Source organism: Arachis hypogaea, chromosome 17 (assembly GCF_003086295.3).
Source record: "Arachis hypogaea cultivar Tifrunner chromosome 17, arahy.Tifrunner.gnm2.J5K5, whole genome shotgun sequence".
In the NCBI taxonomy this organism is placed as follows: domain Eukaryota; kingdom Viridiplantae; phylum Streptophyta; class Magnoliopsida; order Fabales; family Fabaceae; genus Arachis; species Arachis hypogaea.
Window position 1 is genome coordinate 38,077,836 of NC_092052.1, and position 23,292 is coordinate 38,101,127.

The 23,292-nt window shown below is 34.4% G+C and overlaps 1 protein-coding gene across 1 annotated transcript; it reads left to right on the forward strand.

Annotated features, from left to right (window-relative positions):
• Positions 1-474: 474 nt before the first annotated feature.
• On the forward strand, positions 475-4,499 carry LOC112763172 (serine/threonine-protein phosphatase 7 long form homolog). Its single transcript, XM_025808909.1, has 3 exons — positions 475-550; positions 3,809-4,332; positions 4,491-4,499. The coding sequence occupies exons 1-3, from the start codon at positions 475-477 to the stop codon at positions 4,497-4,499; spliced, it is 609 nt and encodes a 202-aa protein (XP_025664694.1).
• Positions 4,500-23,292: the final 18,793 nt, after the last annotated feature.

A 23,292-nucleotide genomic window follows, 5' to 3' on the forward strand; every position in this document is an offset into this window, starting at 1 on the left:
TAAATTATCTATTTCAGTTATTTTTATAATTAATTTATTTATTAAAATAAAAAAAATTATTGACTACCTTTGTTTATTGATTGAAAAATTTCACCAGGCTTCATTTGTACCATTACAATCTTTACCCTGGTCAAAGTATGATTTTTGTAACTCTACATGTGGTCACATGTCCAAATTGGATTCGTTTCTGAAATTCGGCCACTTTAGCCACCGAAACCATGTGGCTACCAGAAACGAGTTTTTTATTTTTAATATTAGGATAGAAGGTGGGTAATATCCAGAAATGAGGCTCTGAGTATGTTATGCACAGATATGGGTTTGATAATTGGCATATTCAGAAATCGTTAATAACGATTTTAAACAAATTGTGATTAGCGTTTTCTATTAGGAGAGAGAGTGTGGAAAGAGAAGCTGGAGGCGTTGGATCAAGTGAGAATGGCTAGGATCAATAAATAAAATGAGGGTACCGATTTCATGGGGGTGAGCAGAGAGACAATGGATAGCAACCGCAAGATAGACGATCTACGGCTGGGAAGCTTGAATAAAATCGGTACTTCCGATTTGATGCTGTGTCCACGTGGCTCGCATGCGGTGAGTCCCTGTGTGGTCCGTGACTCCTCTCTCCCCAGAAGCTCTCACTCATCATTGAGAAGACCAAAACACCAACACACAAAGTGTGTGTTAACTCTCTGCTCTCTGTTTCGGTTCCTTTCTTTTTAAGTGCCATTGTTTCCATATGAAGGTTGTATGTTTTGTGGAACTCCAGATTTATCTTTTTTAAGATGGAAAAGAAAAAAATCTCAATGGATAAACATATTGTGAAATATCTTGATCATTCTTTATATGTAAGTAATTTTTTTTGTCTATAAAATTATTTATAATGTTAACATCAATTATAAGTTGGTTAAATGAACTTAGTACTGTTATAGAGTAAAAGTTAGTTATAATAATAGATTTAAGTATAATAAGTTAATGTGAACATAATAGTTAATCTAAATAAACCCATGAGTACTCTGTTTTTAACAGTTTAGTGCTTTTTTATTTTTTAATCATTATTATTAATATTGAGATAGTTATTATATATTTACATGATAGTGTTATTATATACTGATAATGTTATTATGGAGTAAAAATTAGTTATAATAATAAATTTTAGTATAATAAATTAACATGAACATGATAGTTAATCTAAATAAACACGTGAGTACCCTATTTTTAAGAGTTTAGTGGCTATTTTTATTTTTTTAATTATTATTATTATTATTATTATTATTATTATTATTATTATTATTATTATTGAAATAGTTATATGATTAGGCTATATGATTACCGATAGTGTTATTATAGACTAAAAATTAGTTATAATAACTGATTTGAGTGTACAAAGTTAATATGAACATAGTTATTAGTCTAAATAAATATGTGAGTACCTGTTTCTAAGAGTTTAGTGGCTATTTTATTTTTTTAGTTATTATTATTATTATTATTATGTGATTACTGATAATGTTATTATAGACCAAAAGTGAAGTTAGTTATCATAATGAATTTGAGTGTACAAATTTAATATGAACATGGTAGTTAGTCGGCATAGGATTCGGTGGTCCAGGAACTTTTGGACTACTTAGTGGTCTAAGTAAAAAACATATTTTTGAAGTTTTTTTATCAATTACTACGTAGTCCTTGAATTAGTTTTAATTACAAATTAATCCCATATATTTTATTTAATTATAAAAATAATTTTTTATTTTATAAATTATTATTTTATCAATTATCTATTATATTTATTAACAATCAAATACAAAAATAACAACCAATTATATCCTCCATTCATCCTAATAATTCCAATTGATTAAAAAATTAACTTTGATCTCTTTACGTTCGTCCATGGCTTCCAAATCGTGTTTCCTTGAAATTCAATCGATTGGTTTTTCAAAACAATCGATTGAAAGTTGTAAGGTAGAATGGTAAAAAGCTTAAACCAATCGATTGTTTATACTTTCCAATCGAATGAATGCCTCAAAACAATCGATTGTTGTTGTTAATCAATCGATTGAATTCACGAAAACAACATGGATTTGCCAAATACAATCGATTGGAAAGTGATGACATTGAAGTTTTAGCCAAATTCAATCGATTGGTAATGTAATCCAATCGATTGGAAGGTGATGAAGTTGAATGTTTTGCCAATTTCAATCGATTGGTAATGGTACCCATCTACTCAATCAATTGTTTTTTATTATACCAATAAGCTATTGAACCAACTTGGTTAAACTTGGTTACCAAAATAATTTCGTCATGTAGTATCACGGATTTAATTAATACTAGTAGAAATACATTTTCTTCGTCCAAACTAGACCAAACTACAGGATCAATGATTTAAGTTAAGTGATAAAAATTGTTCTTATGTTAATACATTGATATTGGTGCAAGAAGATAATAAGATCCTGATCATGGTGATTGAAAAAAAATTGGATTAATGAGGATTTGTACAACCTATTTGTGATTTATGAAAGTAGAATAGAATAAATTGTGCAAAATCCTACAGAATTCTGAAAAATGAGAACATTACCAATTGATTGAGTAGATGGATATTCCATTACCAATCGATTGAAATTGGCAAAACATTCAACTTCATCACCTTCCAATCGATTGGATTACATTACCAATCGATTGTATTTGGTAAATCCATGTTGTTTTCGTGAATTAAATCGATTGAGTAACAACAACAATCGATTGTTTTGAGGCATTCATTCGATTGAAAAGTATAAACAATCGATTGGTTTAAGCTTTTTACCATTCTACCTTACAACTTTCAATCGATTGTTTTGTGATATAGTGTAAACCAATCGATTGAGTTATCATTCAATCGATTGTTTTGAAAAACCAATCGATTGAATTTCAAGGAAACACGATTTGGAAGCCATGGACGAACGTAACGGGATCAAAGTTAATTTTTTAATCAATTGAAATTATTAGGATGAATGGAGGATATAATTGGTTGTTATTTTTGTATTTGATTGTTAATAAATATAATAGATAATTGATAAAATAATAATTTATAAAATAAAAAACTATTTTTATAATTAAATAAAATATATGAGGTTGATTTGTAATTAAAATTAGTTCAAAGACTACGTAGCAATTGATAAAAAAACTCCAAAAACATGTTTTCTACTTGGACCACTAAGTGGTCCAAAGGTTCCTGCACCACCGAATCCTGAGCCTAGTTAGTCCATATAAACATGTGAGTACCCTGTTTTTAAGAGTTTAGTGACTATTTTATTTTTTTAGTTATTATTATTATTATTATTATTATTATTATTATTATTATTATTAGATTACTGATAATGTTATTATAGACTAAAAGTGAAGTTAGTTATCATAATTGATTTAAGTGTACAAAATTAATATGAACATGATAGTTAGTCCAAATAAACATGTGAGTACACTGTTTTTAAGAGTTTAGTGGCTATTTTATTTTTAATTATTATTATTATTATTGAGATAGTTACATGTTTACTGATAGTGTTATTAAGTTTTATTAGTTATTGTGATTACGGTTGTTATAATTCATTTTTAATAGTTTCACTTCCAAATGCATTTCCATACTTATTAACATTGATATTGTTATTGTTGTTATTATCATTATTATTTTAACAGTTATAATTATGTGTTGATTATTTCTGTCAGGGTTCTAGAGTAATTGGACTGAGACACTTATATGCTCCAGAACCATATGATTGAAGAATAGAATCCTATCTAAGAGCCGCTGGCTTTTACAATGTGTCTCAAATTCGAAAAATTCCAGGACAAACGGCCCTGATAAATGCCTTGGTAGAACGGTGGAATCCAGTGACTCATACGTTCCATCTCCCTATAGGTGAATTTACTATTACTTTAGAAGATGTAGCTTTGATACTTGGACTTCAAAGAACTGGGCTACCAGATACAGGGCCAACCAACAGTAATCACAGATCCATGGTGCAAGAATGTCTGATGAACTTTGGAGTTGCCCCAACAGCGAGTGAATGCAGAGGTAGCTTTATCAAGCTAACATGGTTGCGTAATGTTAAGCATGGAATAATTTTGATTACTCATGAGGCTATGAAGCGTTATACCAGGTGCCACATTATGTCGCTGTTTGGTACCACGTTATTTGATGACAAATCCGGTGCGGTGGTGCATTGGAAATTTCTACCCTTGCTCTGTAATATTCCTAGAATCAGGACATATAGTTGGGGATCAGCTTGTCTTGCCCACTTGTATAGGTCTCTGTGTAGGGCCACGCAATATGATTGTAAATATTTGAATGGGCCTTTAGCACTGTTGCACGTATGGGCTTAGGAACAGATGCCTTTCTTTGCACCAATTCGCCATCCCCCGACTTTCCTATTAGCTTGTCGGTATGACCTCTAAGGATATTCATTACTGATGTTTTATTAATTGACTATGTAAATGCATTATATTGATGTAACATTATTCAATGACAGGTGGAATGAGTGGAATGCCCCTTCGAGTGAGTTTACACGGTGGACACCTGCACATTTTAGGCAGATGCTTGATAACATTACAAATGCTAATGTATGTCATTATTATTGCTTATGTTTCATTCGTCCTCTAATTTCATACCATGCGTTATTTTCATTGTTAAGAGGTTTGCCTAAATGCTCTTATACATGGGTAGAAACTCCAGAAAACTCGGTTTAGAATCCTGACATCCTGAGCCAATTCATCCCTGCGGTAGCAAGGTAACGTTTCATATTCGACGGCTGCTGATGGCTCTTTCTTCACCATTGCCTCAAACCATATGGGCAACGCTTCATAAGAGGCTTCCCACCCTCCAAAAATTTTTTCAACTACCTTCTGCTTAGCCAACCATTCTTTGTGATAACTAATCGTGTAGTTAAACTTCAATTGGACATCTACAATCACTGATTGCACCTTTATGGATGGATTGGCCTCTATCAATGGCTTAATTGCTTCTGCAATAGTGTCTGAATCCAACTTCGAATGATCCTGAGAAATAGTGGCTCTAGTACAAGTATGGCTGTCATTGTATCGTCTAATCTCCCAACAATACTTTCTTCGCATCATGCTAACCCTGATAAGCCAATCACAGCTTTGCCCATATTGCACACATTTCGCGTAAAATGTCGTCGGCTCAGACTCAAAAACTCGATAATCAACACCTCTGTGAATGGTATAATCTTTAACTGCCTTGATCACAGCCTCTCTAGAATTAAATTCCAACCCTATGACAAATTCACCATCCTTGACCATAGGTGGATCTACAATAACACTGCTAACCCATATTTACACAGTGCATAATATTAATACGCAAACATATATTTAAAGTTCTAATCCAAATACGGTGTGATGCAACTACAAACCTGCATTGGCATACTCCGGAAATTCTGGAGCATTCATGGCATCGAGATCCAAAGCGCGCATGAAAGACGGTTCTTCGAATGGATGCTCTCTCGCTAGTGCATTTGCGACGTCTTCGATGTCCGACTCAATGGTACAGTCCTCTTGTTCCTCGTCTGCATTCGGATCAACAAAATCGTAATTTCCTTCATATTCCTCTTCGCTGTCACCGTTATAACTTTTCCCATCGAAATCATGATCATCTTGTTCCACCGTATTTGGTAATTGGTCAAACTCCATATACAACTCAATAACAGACACTCGTGATTGGGCTTGATAGTAGATTGAGAACATCTCTTGCAGACTTGTGTCATCATTGATGCACATCGCATGAAATTGAACGAATCCACCGAATACTAATATAGATCATCTGTATAAAATATTTGCCACCCTCTTTGGCATATAAGAATCTATATTTTGACAAATATAACTCTTAAATTCTTCGAACGACACCATAAAAGAAAAAACAGATATACAAAGATTATTACACATAAATATCACACCTTGAGCTGTTTCAGATAAAATTTGACCATTATAATAAATTTTAAAACTAATATTATTATTCATTTTTGTGATCACGAAAATTATATTTCTATTATAATTTTTAACACGAATTAACAAAATATCATAGTATCAAAATGAAATATTTATATAACTAAAATAAACAAAAAAAATTTACCCAATAACAAACAACAAAAAAATTGCTTGCACACAGAAAAGAAGAGAAACAATAAGAAGAATAAGAAGTAGAAGAAGAGCATTAGAAAGAGAAAAGGAGATCGAGAATTGCAAGACATTACATTCACGCACGCACTCTATATATAGAGAAGTTAATAAACAAATCGTTACTCACGTTTACGAATTAAATAATTTCAAAATTAATAAAAAAGGAAATCAGCACTAACGATTTCATGTTCCCATAGATTCAGAACTTATTTTTGTCCTACTTGAAATCGTAAGTCCCATTTTCTATATTTTTTTTCCTATTCAAAAATCGTTAGTCTCATTTTCACAGTTTTTTTGTCCATTATGAAATCGTTAATAACGATTTCTTGTTGTATTTTCTTAATCTCCATATCAATGCATTACACTAAACTAACATAATATCTCCGTATTATACCTATGCTTTGATAATATCTAAAAAAATAGCCACCAGAAACACTGCCATTTAATTATTTTAGTAACTAATTATTTAAATTAAAAAATTATATAAATCAATATGAATAAATATACACAAATAAATAATAAATAATTTAGTGCCTAATTTTTAGTGTATAGAAAATATTTTTCATAGTAACACATCAAAACGTTTAGCTGACTGAAAATGATAAATCAAAATTGAATTGACTTAAATATGTGAGATATTTTAAAAAATAAAACATCGTTCAATCATTTACTAAGCACAGAGACTAACAAGTACAAATATATAAATCCATGATATCCTGGAGAAAAAGAACTTTACATTTTAGGGAAGGCATAATGTATGGTCATTTTCATATATTAAGTGACATGGATTAGAAGTATAACCATGACAAATAGTTTACCATGTGAAAACTCATGTATACTTTTATGTATTATTCCTTTTAGGTTACATTGCATTTCCAAAAATCATATTCATTTGTTTTTTCATGCTTTTGAACACCCAACATATTTTTTCATTTCATATTTTTGGCCCGCTTAGAATAAGGCTTACGTAACAGAAAAATAATTTTGGCCAAAAAAATCGTCAAATATCCTCACAATAATTTACTACTCAGTTATTGCTAAACCAATGATGCAACATTAATCCACTCAATGGAAAAATTTCCCTTATCACATGTCATCATAAGATTGGTCGAGTTAAACTTTGGCCATTCTTAGTCATTGACTCCCATGCCACTATAGAACTTACCATTTATGTATTATTCAATAAAGTATTAATATAATAAAATTTTTAATTAAATTTAAAAATTTATCATTATAATAATAATTATAATATTAAAAAATAAATCATTTGTAATTTAACTTAAACTGTTCTTAGTAATATAATTGTTAATAAGGACATTAATAATTCGTGTATATATATAATTTTTATAGATAAAGATTAATAGATCTTGTTTATTAGTTGTGGAAAAGAAAATATATGAACGAAAAAGATTGTTTAATTGTTAAAAAAATTCAACTGTAATCTACCTCTAAAGTTTTTATTAAAAAAAATTAATTAAAAAAAGTGATAATTTATGAGCAAGAGATACCAGGTCATGTGGGTTGAGGGTGCAGCAGCCTGTTAACCCTTTATCTTCTAGCCTATGCCCAAGTCTCGAAGTCCAACTCTCAACTTGGAGAGGACAGGACAGCATATTGCAAACCCATTTAGTCTAACCAAGAATATCCAAGTCCATGTTCCATCACAATAATGCCCCTACTCAGGTCACAAGCTCGCGTTATCAAGTTTGGAAAATATTACACCTTTTCATAAGTTTTATAAACCCGTGTGCTCTAATATATATGACCGAGGTGAGATTTGTCAAGCGAAGAACTTAGAACAATGTTATATTTGAATAAAAAATTTTATCTCTAAAATCTATTTTTAAAAAATATATATATAATTCTTTTCGTCTCATTTTTAAATCTTTTAGAGACTTATTTGTTGTTAATATTTTTTGTGAATTTTTTTATCAACAATATAAATTTTCGAGTACCATTTTAGTAGTTTATTTTAAATAATTATAAAACTCGACCTAATTAATAAAATTTAAAAGTTATAAGGAGGCTTATTTGTTGTTAACATTTTTTGTGAATTTTTTTGTTAACGATATAAACTTTAGGGTACTACTTTACTAGTTTATTTTAGATAGTTATAAAATTTGACTTAATTAATGAATTGTAAAAGTTATAAAGATTAAATTGATTAGCTATAAATTTTATTAGTGTGAAATTTAATTTTTATTTGATTTTAAAATTTTGTTTTCCAAAAAAATATGAATAGAAAAGATTATTTAATGGTTGTGCAAAAGAAAATATATGAACGGAGGATTTTTTTTTTTTAGGCCCACTAGCTCTCAACTTCTAGAAGTTAGGGTGGGATAGCGTAGAAAACCAACAAAAAAGTATTTAGATAAATGCACAGTGAAATACACGTATCATTACAAACAAGAGCAGCCAAGTGAAGCAAGAAGTCTTGGAAAATTCTGAGAACATTGGTGCGACCGATGCTTGCCAAGCTATGCTCGATGGCTTTCTCAGTTGAGTCGAGTATCTGCGACCGAAACCACAAACAATAATGAATCAACTATACGCAATGGCAGCATTCTGTTAACTAGATTAATCAATTTAATTAACAGTTATAAAACTCAGACTAAACTGAATATGTGAAAATTAGACCTTTTCAATATTTTGCAGAGATTGATTCATCATGAGGCTACTCTCTTTGAGTTGCTTTGCCAGCACAACTATCTCATAAGCCAAATCCTCTTACAACTTTCTGCAAAGAATAAAAGGAAGATTAATTAACAAAAATAATAGGAATATACAACAACATAACATAGACTTTGAGTGAAAAGATGTAAAGGTTATGACTCCCCAAATTGCAATACCAAAATCCAACATAACAAGTTTTAAATTATAACCCAATTAAGCAATATCTGTGCTTTTCAATGTGTGCAATTTTACAGGTGAGTGACCAGTCTCAGCAGGTTCATGTAGTCTATCTTCAAAACTTGGGATAGGTCTGTTCCAAGAACAAAGATAAGTAACAATAAAGCAACCTACAAACATATATGGCTGCAAGAAGGCACTTTAGCTTACACAGATCTTCTTCTTAATCCAAAAGAAAGAGGAGAAAGAGGAATTTGCTTTTTTGCCTCTATTTCAGAGTAATTTTCTTTAACACTGGTCCATTCAAAGTTGTTATCAGATTTTTGTGGTTAATATGACAATCTGGCTTTTCCACCAAGATAAAATAGGATATACAGAAGAATGGTAAACAAATAAAAAAGAGCCCATTTTGCTGCCTCATGATTCATTCCAACCAAGTGATAAAATTCAAGCAATGAAGTGTTTATACACACTTTTCACATTCTATGTATTTTTATTTTCACCATTGTTCAAAAAAGCTCTTGGTGTTTATTTAGCTGAGTAAGTAGTAATTATAGAGCATAGTTAATTTTTCAAAAATATAGAAATTAGAACCAAAGTGAAAATGAGAATTCCTTTCTTTATCAAAAATTTAAATTTAGCAAATTCCATCTTCATATAGTTTGAATTTTCATCTTTTGTTGGAACAGAAAAAGTAATTTAATAGGTAGCATCCAAGATTTTTTCATTCTAATTATCTCCCTAAAGTAAAAATAAGAGATTAGAAATACACACCTCAAAGTTAAGCAGTTTGGATGAAATGGCCTCAATCTTCTCTAAATACTCATTTATTGTAACCTTTGAAATCTTGCATGACCAGAGTTACACTAATCCACAAATATTCAGTAAAATAAACATAAATATATTAAGAATATAGTAGCTTTTATAAATAATAAGTTACCGGTTCAACTTTTAAACATAAACAATGTTCAATGTGAGTCATATAGATTACTATTGTATAAGGTGTCTTATTATGTTAGGCACAATATTGGGCCACACTCATTCTTGTTCATGAATATTAATAAAGAAAAAAGTATTGAATACTAAATATATTATATCTAGTCTCCTTCCATCTAATCCTAAAAATTTCAACAAGTTCTGGTATTCCTATATTACAACCCAAGTGAAAAAGATGAAAGGGAAAAAAATGGTGTTCTGACTTATGAATAGACAACGAAGTTACTTTGTCTCACTTACGTCTAAGACTTTAAGTTACCTTGGTAAGCCTTCTGTTGTCTTCTCTTCAGCCAATTGTTCTAATTGTTCTCACATACTGCAAAGTCAACTGATACGCACCAAATCTCTATTCCTAAATTAGTGTGTTTATATTTAGTAGTTGTTAGCTGATAGCATCAATTAGCATAATTAGAGTAAGAATTCGTTCCTCTATTTTTGGTCTGTATCTTTATTTTTCTATTTTGCAGATATGCAGTTAGTTTTAGAATGATTGGTTTTAGGTTTAGGTTGCAGGTCTCGATGTATATATGTTAAGAACACATTCTATCAATGACAGACTTTGACACATACAATATCATTTTAGCATGGTATCAGAGCTGCCCAAACTCTGATATTCAAATCAATGGCAGATCTCCACTGTAAGGATGGCAGCAAAAGAAAGGGATGAAAACGCTGCAAAGATAATTGTAGAAAAGACTGAAGGCGATGGAAGCAAGAAAACTCCATCACCTTATGAGTTGAGTGCGAGTGACAACCCTGGAAATATCATCACACAGGTACAGTTGAGAGGTGAAAACTATGACGAATGGGCTAGAGCGGTGAAGATATCTCTACGGACTCGAAGAAAGTGGGGGTTTATAGATGGAACCCACAAGGAGCCAGCAAGTGAAGCTCCAGAATTGGAAGATTGGTGGACTGGTCAGTCCATGATTGTGTCCTGGATCTTGAATACCATTGAGCCTAGTTTGCGCTCAACTGTGGCATATGTGGAAAACGCAAAGGACTTATGAAAAGAAATAAAAGAATGCTTCTCTATAACAAATAGTCCAAGGATACAACAGCTGAAGGCAGAATTGACGGAATGCAAACAATAGGGAATGTCCATCAGTCCATGGTAAATTACCATGGAAAACTAAAAGCTTTGTGGGATGAGCTGGCAAATTCTGAGCAAATTTCAAGATGTGTGTGTGGAGGATGCAAGTGCAATCTTGCATTACAATTTGACAAACGGAGAGAAGAAGAAAAGGTTCATCAATTTCTGATGGAGCTGGACGATGTGGGTTACGGGACAGTTCGGTCCAATGTTCTAGCAACAGATCCCCTGCCTCCACTGAACCGAGTTTATGCTATGATGGTGCAAGAAGAGAGAATGAAGATAATCACTAGATCGAAGGAGGAAAGAGGCATGGTAGTAGGCCTCGCTGTCCAGACAGGATACAAACCAAGGGAAAAAGGTGAAGCAAAAGACAAAACAATTGTGTGCTCTCATTGTGGGAGGTCTAGCCATGATACAAAAGGGTGCTTTCAACTTGTTGGATACCCTGAATGGTGGGGTGACCGACTACGAAATGAGGGTCGAACCACTGGAAGAACCCAACAAAATCGGGTGGAAACCGAGGAAAAGAAGGACAATTTCATGCAAATGTGGTACATGTCGGAACCGAAAGCGGGATCAAATCAAGCGCGGAAAAACAGAAACTTGAGGTGACAGGAATCAGTGAAGAGCAGTGGAACATGTTAATGGCGGTATTAAATTCACAAAAATCAAATGATCATGTAAAAATGACCGGTAAGAAATTTTGGGAATTGTGGATTGTGGATAGTGGTGCTTCTAATCATATGACAGGGACCTTGAGAAACTTGTGTGAATTGCGAGACATACAGGGATACCCAGTTGGGTTGCCAGATGGAGAAAAAAGTGCTTGCTAACAAGGAAGGAACAGCAATTCTCGATGGAGGACTAAGGCTTAAAAATGTTTTATACGTGTCACAACTGAGATGCAATTTAATATCAGTATCACAATTAACTGATGAAGAAGAATGTGTGGCATTATTCACTAACAAATTGTGTCTATTGCAGGACCTACTTTGAGGATGCCGGTTGGAGCCGGTGAACGGAAGGATAGACTTTATTTCTATCGTGATGTAAGTGATGTAAAAGTATTTCAAGCTGGTAGAGATTCTCAACTGGAATTGTGGCACAAGCGTCCTGGACATCCGTCTTATAACATTGTTCAGATGATTCCAAATTTGGGCAGCTGTAGTAGAAGAGAGTGTTTGAATAAAACTTGTGAAGTGTGTGAAAAATCCAAACAAAGTAGAGAAAAATGTTCTTTGAGTAATTGTCATGCTTCTGATAATTTTGAATTAATACATTGTGATTTGTGGGGACCTTATAGAACTCCTTCATCTAGTGGTGCTTCATATTTCTTAACAATCGTTGATGACTGTTCTTGTATTGTATGGATTTACTTGTTGTGTGAAAAGAAAGAAGTGTCACAAACTTTGATAGATTTCTTTACACTTGTGGAAAGGCAGTATGGGAAACGCGTTAAGAAAGTGCGTAGTGACAATGGAGCGGAGTTTATGTGCTTGAAATCATATTTCTTGAAAAATGGAATCATGCATCAAACTTCATGCGTAGGGACACCACAACAAAATGGTAGGGTTGAAAGGAAGCACAGGCATATCCTCAACGTAGCACGTGCACTTCGATTCCAAGGGAGCCTTCCCATTAGTTTTTCGGGAGAATGCATTCTGACAGCCGGTTATTTGATTAATCTGACACCTTCATCTGTCCTCAATGGAAAGACTCCTTATGAAGTTGTGAATGGAAAATCCCCCATCCTATGCACACTTGAGGGTATTTGGATCCCTGTGTTATGCACACAACCAAAATCGACAAGGAGATAAATTTGCTAGCAGGAGCCGTGTGTGTTTGTTGGTTATCCTCATGGCCAAAGGGGGTGGAAATTGTTTGATCTTGACAACAAAACATTCTTTGTCTCACGTGATGTGAGGTTTTTTGAAGATGATTTCTCTTTTTCCATTAAAACCAGTGCTCCTACAACGGGTCCAGCTACTACCATTGAGAATGAAGTTCTTGCTGGACTTGGTGCACTCAATGAGGAAGAATTAGGGCTTAATTGCCAAATTGGTCAAATTAGGCCCAATGACCACACGGAGCCCATCAATACAGAACAAGGTTGCAGCATCTCAACACAAAAAGACACCCTCGATACTCACAATGATATTGGGAGTTTGGAGGCCACTTCATCGTCGGTACCGGCCGCTCCTGCCACCACCGTCTCTGCTATGCCTGAACCTACCACCGTCGCGCCACTTGGAAGAGGACATCGACTGAAGATACAATCTATCAAGCTACGAGATTTCGTCACTTGCACCACGGTACCTCCCAATCCATCAAGTCGTTCTCCCTCTCCATCGAGCTCCTCAGGTATGGTTTATCCTTTGACAAACTATATGAACTGTGAAAAATTTTCTTCCTCCCATCGCATTTTTCTCACAGTCCTTCAAGATGAGCAGGAACCTACGCTTTTCTCCGAAGCTGTTCGAGATGCACGTTGGAGGGACGCTATGCCTGAGGAGATTAATGCCCTCCAACAAAATAGAACTTGGGATCTCACACCTTTTCCTGTCGGCAAGAAAGCTCTTGGATGTAAATGGATTTACAGAATCAAGTATCATTCGGATGGTAGCATTGAACGATTTAAAGCTCGCCTTGTTGTCCTGGGAAATCATCAAGTGAAGGGAATAGACTACACAGAAACATTTGCTCCTGTGGCCAAGATGGCTACTATCCGCACTGTTTTGGCGGTTGCTGTAGCTAGAGACTAGGAACTCCATCAAATGGGTGTTCACAATGCTTTTCTACATGGTGACCTTGAGGAAGATGTGTACATGAAACCACCGCCTGGGTTCTCGCTGTCACAAAAAGGACTGGTATGTTGCCTTCGAAAATCTCTATATGGCCTTCGACAAGCGCCTCGTTGTTGGTTTGCTACTCTCTCTACTGCTCTGGTTCAGTATGGTTTTCAATACTCAAAGTCAGATCATTCTCTGTTTGTTTTTCGAAAAGAAAATGTACAACTTGTGGTCCTGGTGTATGTTGATGATCTTGTTATTGCGGAAAATGATCACGTGGCCATTTGTAGTTTCAAAAACTATCTTCACCGTTGCTTCCATATGAAAGACTTAGGCAAGCTGAAGTACTTCTTAGGAGTAGAATTCGCGAGATCTCCCACAGGCATTTATTTGAGCCAGTGAAAATATGCCTTAGACATAATTGCCGAAACTGGGCTTCTTGGGGCTAAACCAGCTCCTACTCCTATGGAAGATAATCATCGATTGGCCTTAACTACGGGCCATTACTGTCTATTCCTACCCAATATCATCGCCTTGTTGGGCGTCTCATCTACTTATGTTTTACCCGGCCCGAACTCTCATATAGTGTTCATATTTTGTCTCAGTTTATGCAATAACCTCGAGAGAAACATTGGCAAGGTGTTCTTCGAGTTGTTCGTTATTTAAAAGGTCAACCTAGTCAATGTATTCTTCTGAAACGGGACTCTGATCTGCGCCTCTATGGCTGGTGTGATTCAGACTGGGCAGGATGCCCACTCACACGCAAATCTCTTACTGGTTGGTTCATTTCTCTTGGCCATTTTCTGATCTCTTGGAAGACAAAGAAACAACTCACCGTTTCTAAATCCTCTGCCGAAGAGGAATACAGGTCTATGGCCACCATCACCTGTGAACTAAAATGGCTTAAGGATATTTTGACTTGCTTGGGTGTTCCTCATCCTATGCCAATTTTTCTTTTTTGTGACAGTCAAGCCGCCCTTCATATTGCCAAGGACCCGGTCTTCCACGAAAGAACAAAGCACATCGAAGTAGATTGTCATTTTATTCGTAATGAGATTCTTCATAATCACATTTGTCCTTCTTATGTTCCCACTCAAGATCAGCTGGCTGATATATTCACTAAGGCACTTGGCACAAAATAGTTTGTTTCATTGCTTAATAAGTTGGGCATTCAAAATCTCGATGCTCCAACTTAAGGAGGGGTGATACGCACCAAATCTCTATTCCTAAATTAGTGTATTTATATTTAGTAGTTGTTAGCTGATAGCATCAATTAGCATAATTAGAGTAAGAATTTATTCCTCTATTTTTAGTCTGTATCTTTATTTTCCTATTTTGCAGATATGCAGTTAGTTTTAGAAGGATTGGTTTTTGGTTTAGGTTGCAGGTCTCGATGTATATATGTTAAGAACACATTCTATCAATGACAGACTTTGACACATACATTATCATTTTAGCATCAACAAATGATCATTTTACATTTTACCTCTTTCCAGAGTTAGCAAGAAACTAAATAAAGTATATTTCAAGAAGACTAAAGACAATTACAACTTATAAGCTTCCTGAGATAAACACAAGCTCAATATTACTAAAATTAAAGAGTACATGAACGAGTTTTGCCTGGTTTTGTTGCTAAGGTGCAGCTGCAAGCAACCTCCTTAGGTTAACTTCCATTTTACTAATTCCCATGAAAATCCTGTAACATTTTAGTACACAAACAAAATTAATTATCTTCACCAAAAAATTGTAGAATTTCAATCCTCCATGTTCTTCAAGTAAAATAGCTCAGATCTTAGACCAAGGTTGTACATATAGCTTTCTTGGTCATTCATGCAAGATTTAATGGTCTGAATTTGTTCCTATCACTTGCACTCGCATATAATTTCAACATAAAACTTTCCACAAAATACATATAAGTCACTGCGTTGAAATAATTTCAACATGACTATCGATGGATTTTCTTACACTTATCTATTACTCTTATTGGAATTTCTACAAGGAGGTAAATATCAAATCGGTACTCGAAAAATTTTATCATTGACAAAATGGTACCTGACTTTTGTTATTTACAAAATAGTCTTTAAATAATTTTAAAATTTGACAAGCATGCTCCTGAGCTCGTCGGAGGACATTTCCGATGAAAAGGATGCTAAGGTGGTCACCGAAAAATCCAAGAAGATTATCATGTGCTTTTGTATAATATTTTATTAGTATTTTGAGTCCTTTGATTTCTTGTTAAATGTAGGAAAATTAAATGTCAGCAGAAGAGAAGCGGAGCACAAGCAAAAGAAAGCAACTAGAAAAGCAAATGATATCGAAAGATTAAGATTTGGAGGTTTTTTTTTTTGTTCACGGTATCTAAGAACCCGACAAGGTCAAGGACTAATCCGTCACATATCTGAACTCCATTTAAAGGTCTGTCGCTTGCCAATGAGTTACTGCATGCATAAGATGGGATTCGAACCCCCGACATTTGCTTAAGCGGACGAGTGAGTTGACCACTCTACCAACCCAAATTGGTTAAAATTTTGGAGGATTTAATGTTAGGTTTTCATGGTCTTGAATTCAGATTGGCCCTTTGGATTGGGTTGGGTTCTAATCAATGCCAAGAAAACATCTTCAATTTGGAACACATGATGAGAATAGATTCTCGAAAGGATAAAGTAACTTGGATTGGTCGATTGGCAAACTTACTTGTCAGCTTAAACAAGTGTCACTCGTCAGCTTAAACAAGTGTCGAGGGTTTGAATCATGACAATTCTGTGCATAGTAGCTTCCTACAACTCGAACGACATAAAAGATACTATTTGTGTGTTTTTACAAAATATAATGTGATTCTGTCTACATAGATAAAATCAATTATTTGTATAAATTACATAAAATACAAAATAAATATTAAAAATATATGAAATAATATATATTCATACACAAATAACTGATTTATTAAATAACTTTTTTGTTTATATATAATTTTATATTAAAATTATTTAAAAAATCATGTATATACAAAAAATTAATAATCATATATTTAATAGTTTTTTTTAATTATTAACATGAATTTAAAGTTATATAGATAGATAAAATCAAGGGTGAGGCCTAATAGAAACAAAAAGCAAATAAGCAATTCCAGCATGCAAACTGCAAAGTATGGATCAATGCACAGATAGATGCATTATAAGCAAAGGCCAAGCTGTATTTTATCCATACATGTTTCTTGCAAATATGTTATAAATTATGATTGGATATCTAAGTCTACGTATAAATTATTTAATATTTTAATAATATTACTAAAGAGTATGGGCAAAGGACTTTGAAATAAATGTTCACTCCTTACACGGGAAAAAATGTTCACTTTATAAATTATTTTGTATAATATTTTATCATTTAAGTTCTCAAACTTAATGTTTCATAATAATAATAATATGAAGTTATATCTATACTCACTTTGTACCACTTGATAAGAGTAATAATAAAAATCACAAATTCATCAATATAATTTTCGAAGTTCAATATCAATTTTCAAAATAATATTAAAATCACAATAATTATCCAGTTGAAAAAAAAGAATTCAACTACATAATAAGATACTTTTAAGTAAAAAAGTGAAATAATGTCATTAGCTAAACCAAATATCATATAAATTGTTATTTGTGTAATTTTTCAGAATTTCCAATACAGCATATTTTGCAATTTCTATAATATTAGAGGAGAAGAATTATCAAAGCAATTTTTTAATTAAAAAAAAAGAAGTTAGAGTCCAAAAAATGATTGTTATCTGTTACACACTTAAGCGGACCCACATTTGCAGCAATGAAAGCCAATCAATAAAGTAAGCACCTTCTTCTTTCTTCATTATTCTGATTTCCAATTTCGCAGAACCCTAAAATTTCTCTCTCTCTCAACTCTTCGAATTTCACAACCCCGTCCCAATTTACAATTGTCCCATGTAATAGAGATCAATTAACTATAGGATGCATCCAAACAAAAAACCAATCAGTTAATACATGCATGGAGGAAAAACATACAATTTCTGAACAAAACATTGTCTCATCGACCTCCTAACATGGGAATTTTTTTTTAATTAAATAAATATAAAAATTATGAAAATAAATAAAAGGTGAGGTATTTATAAAAATGCACTATAGAACACATCTCGGATACTAAAGAGATAACTAAAAAATGAACACATTTCGGATGCTGAGATTTCATATTATGACTAGGTGACACCGAGTCACATCCTGAGTGCACCCGGAATATATATAAGTATAGAAATCGGATATTGAACATCTGAGATATGAGCATTACGTGAAGGGAGTCTCAACATCCGAGATATAGTAAACGACTTAATTAGGGTCTCAACACCCAAGATATGTTAGAAAATAAGTCTATTTATATAGCCCATGCCAATACCTCCCCTCACACAATTCACAAACCAATCTTTTCTTTCTCTTCTTTCCGTTTTGTTCTGATGGAGAATAATCAATTCTTCTTTGTTGTGGTTTATCCCAATGGAATAGTCAGACACGGTGATGAAGGAGTGATTTTCGAATCTGATAAGACTGTCCGGTTGAACACTAACCGTGTTGATAGCCTCGATGCGCTAAAGACGATTATGCTGAGTAATATGGGAGGAGTAAGTACAAAGGAGGTTAGGCGAGTTGCATATAGATTTCTGCACGCGCTTCCGAATGGTGGATTTACTAACCAGTTATTTTGGATTGATGGGGATCAACATGTGAGGGTAATGTTCGGTGCACATGCACGGCTAATGCCGCAACATGTGATGGAGTTGTATGCTACAGTCTATGACGTGGTTGTCGGTGGTCGGCCGTCTCCTTTGAGTCCTAAAGTTTTCCCGCTCGAGGCCACACTAATCCACTATGCCCAGCCACATGATAGTGCCGACGAGGATGACAATGACGGCGATTCAACTTATATTTTTCTGAAGATGAGTATGTGCTGGAGACTCCTGGCAACGGTGTTGGTAGGTTTTTTCAGCCTCCCCCTTTGGCCATTCATCGACTGTCAGATGTTCCTAGTCATTATCAGACGTTGAACTCGGACGCAATGCTACGATCTTCTAAACGCCGATGATGGGAGGATCATAACACAGATGGTGGGGTGGAATTCCAAGTTGGGCATAGGTTCAGGAACCATGAAGCAGTTCTAATGGTAGTGAAGAACTACAGTATTCGATGGAATGCGGAGTACAGAATTTTGGAGTTAGATAGTCTTAAATGCCACTGTCGTTGCAAGCAATTTACCAATAGTTATTCATGGAGTCTTAGTGTGGCACTACAACAAAACTTGAATTATTGGTATATGTTACGATTTATTTTAGATGCATTAGAGTCTATCACGTTAGTTTTGTATTTTGCATAATGTTGACATCCACGAGAAATTTGTAGGGAGGTGCGTAGGTTTAGTGGATTACATACCCGTCTGGCACCTACCATGTCTCAGAATCATGCTCAGCTGGATAGTGGTTTGATTTGCAAGGTCATGTTACCTATGATTAAGACTGACCCGTCGGTGTCTATCCCGGTGTTGCAAAGTACGGTGCATCAGAGTTACCATTTTAAGTTCTTATATCGAAAGGTGTGGATGACAAAGCAGAAAGCGATTGCCAAGATCTATGGCAACTGAGAAAAGTCGTACAACAGGATACCTGCACTCTTACAAGCTTTGTAGGAGTGCCTCCCAGGCACGATTCATGGTTGCGTTGTTGTACCTTATTACAATGGGGACATGGTTAACAGAGAGTTGAGTCAGTTTGATAAAGTTTTTTGGGCATTGCCTCTATATATTGAAGCGCTTAAGCATTGCAAGCCTTTTGTATCTGTGGACGGGACACACTTATATGAAAAGTACGGGGGCATGATGTTAATTGCTGTGGCTTAATATGGTAACAACAACATTCTTCCCATAGTTTTCGCATTAGTTGAGTCTGAGAAAACAGAGTCATGATTATTTTTTTCTCGAATTTGAGACAACATGTTATTCCACAGCCAGGAATCCTGAACATGTTACTCTTTACTTTTGTTGCTTTCACATCAACTTAAAGCATTAACGTTAAGGATGCGTAACTAATGATCTTGATACTACTTAATACATAGTCGTACTTGAATAATCAACTTAAAATATTAACGTAAAAAGTATACTGATGAGCGGATAATTTATACGCTTTTTAGCATTATTTTTAGGTAGTTTTTAGTATATTTTATTCGTTTTTTATTATATTTTTATTAGTATTTATGCAAAATTAACATTTCTGGACTTTACTATGAGTTTGCATGTTTTTCTGTAATTTCAGGTATTTTCTGGCTGAAATTGAAGGACCTGAGCAAAAATCTGATTTAGAGGCTGAAAAAGGACTGCAGATGCTGTTGGATTCTGACCTCCCTGCACTCGAAATGGATTTCCTAGAGCTATAGAAGCCCAATTGGCACGCTCTCAATTGCATTGGAAAGTAGACATCCTGGGCTTTCCAGCAATATATAATAGTCCATACTTTGCCCAAGCTGAGATCACAAAAACTGGCATTTAACGCCAAGTTTCTACCCTATTCTGGCGTTAAACGCCAGAACTGGCATAAAAGTTGGAGTTAAACGCCCAAACTAGCACAAAAGCTGGAGTTAAGACCAAGAGCAGCCTATGCACGTGAAAGCTTCAATGCTCAGTCCAAACACACACCAAGTGGACCCCGGAAGTAGATTTCTGCACTTTCTATCTTAGTTTACTCATTTTCTGTAAACCTAGGTCACTAGTTTAGTATAAAAACTACTTTTAGAGACTTACTATGTACCTCATGACATTTTTACATCTGAATTTTGTATCTTCTACAGCATGAGTCTCTAAACTCCATGGTTGGGGGTGAGGAGCTCTGCTGTGTCTCGATGGATTAATGCAATTACTACTGTTTTCCATTCAATCACGCTTGTTTCTATTCTAAGATATCCACTCGCACTTCAACATGATGAATGTGATGATCCGTGACACTCATCACCATTCTCAACCTATAAATGTGTGCCTGACAACCACTTTCGTTCTACCTTAGATTGAGTGTGTATCTCTTTGATTCCTAGTTCACGCGTTTGATTGCATCTCCTGACAACAGAGCATTCAAATCTGTGAGACCAGAGTCTTCGTGGTATAAGCTATAATCAATTGGCAGCATTCTTGAGATCCGAAAAGTCTAAACTTTGTCTGTAGTATTCCGAGTAGGATCTGGGATGGGATGACTATGACGAGCTTCAAACTCGCGAGTGTTGGGCATAGTGATAGACGCAAAAGGATCAATGGATCCTATTCTAACATGAGTGAGAACCGACAGATGATTAGCCGTGCGGTGACAGTGTATTTGGACCATTTTCACTGAGAGGACGGATGGTAGCCATTGAAAACGGTGATCCACCAACATACAGCTTGCCATGGAAGGAGCCTTGCGTGTGTGAAGAAGAAGACAGTAGGAAAGCAGAGATTCAGAAGACATAGCATCTCCAAAACCTCAACCTGTTCTCCATTACTGCATAACAAGTATTATTTATTTTATGTTATTTACTCTTCATAAACCCAATCATTTTTATTACTAATTTTCTGACTAAGAGTTACAAAATAACCATAGCTTGCTTCAAGCCGACAATCTCCGTGGTATCGACCCTTACTCACGTAAGGTATTACTTGGACGACCCAGTGCACTTGCTGGTTAGTTGTGCGGAATTGCAAAAGTGTGATTGTGATTTCGTGCACCAAGTTTTTGGCGCCGTTGCCGGCGGTTGTTCGAGTTTGGACAATTGACGGTTTATTTTGTTGCTTAGATTAGGAAATTTTTTTTTCCTTTTTGGTTTAGAGTCTTCCGTTTGAGTTTAGTCTTATATTTTAAGTTTGGCGTCAATTGCATAAGTTTATTTTTCTTTTATTTTTTTCGAATTATTAGTGTTCAAAGTATAAAAATTTTTTAAGTTTGGTGTCCTCTGTGTTTTAGTTTTCTTAAAAAATTTTCAAAAGTTACTTTTGGTGTTCTTGGTGTTCATCTTGATATTCAAAGCTTCCTTATTTGTTTTCTTTGTTTTGATCTAAAAATTTTAAATTTGGTGTCGTTTTTACTGTTTTTCTCTTTCTTCATTAAATTCAAAAATATCTTCTCTCTTTATTTTAATTGATTTTCGAATTCTGCCTGTAAAAATTCAAATTTTCATTTTAAAACTTCGTATTTTATCTTATCTTAGTTTTGGAATTTCAAAATTCAAATCTTTTTCAAAAATCATATCCAAGTTTTGTTTTCAAATTTTCTTAATTAATCAATTATTCTAGTTTTCAAAACTTCTATTTTATTTTCCATTCATTTTATTTTATTTTATTTTATTCTGTTGTTTTAATTAAATAAAATAAAATAAATAAAAATATAATTTATTTACAATTTATATCAATTCCCTTTTCTCCATCATGGACATAAGTGGAAATGAACAGTCCAAAAGGACTCTGGGGTCATATGCTAACCCCATTACCGCTGCATACGGGAGTAGTATCTGTATACCTCCCATCAAAGCAAGCAGTTTTGAGCTAAATCCTCAGCTCATTGTCATGGTGCAGCAAAATTGTCAGTATTCCGGTCTTCTACAGGAAGAACCTACTGAGTTTCTGGCGCAGTTCTTGCAAATTGTTGACACAGTGCGTGACAAGGAGGTAGATCAGGATGTATACAGATTATTACTGTTTCTATTTGCTGTAAAAGATCAAGCTAAGAGGTGGTTAAATAACCAACCACAGCAAGCATAAGAACATGAAAACAGTTATCAGACAAATTCCTGAATCAATATTTCCCTCCAAAAAGGATGACACAGCTAAGGCTGGACATCCAAGGCTTTAAACAAGAGGATGGTGAATCCCTTTATAATGCCTGGGAGAGGTACAGAGGGATGCTAAGGAAATGCCCCTCTGAAATATTTTCAGAGTGGGTGCAGTTAGACATTTTCTACTACGGACTTACAGAAAAAGCTCAGATATCTCTAGACCACTCAGCTGGTGGATCTATACACATGAGAAAGACTTTTGAAGAGGCTCAAGAGCTTATCGATACAGTTGCTAGAAATCAGCATCTATACATAAGTAGTGAGTCCTCTATGAAAGAAGAAGCTAAGGCAGTATCAACTGACTTTAGTCCTCAGGAACAAGTTGCTGAACTCAATCAGCAACTATCTTCTATAACAAGGAAGTTATCAGAATTTAAGGAGATGCTACAAGAAACCAAAAATGCCAACAAGGATATGGAATCACAATTGAATCAGACAAAATAACAGTTATCAAAATAGATAACAGAAGAGTGCCAAGCAATTCAATTAAGAAGTGAAAAAATATTGAATACCTTAACTCAAAGCAGCAGAACGCCAAGAAAAGAACAGCTGACAG

Bases quoted from the DNA above. Each gene is read 5' to 3' on its own strand.
- LOC112763172 (XM_025808909.1), top strand. From the start codon at position 475: ATGGGGGTGAGCAGAGAGACAATGGATAGCAACCGCAAGATAGACGAT. The intron at 551-3,808 runs GTACTTCCGATT...GAAAAATTCCAG, and splicing joins GGGAAGCTTGAATAAAATCG to GACAAACGGCCCTGATAAAT.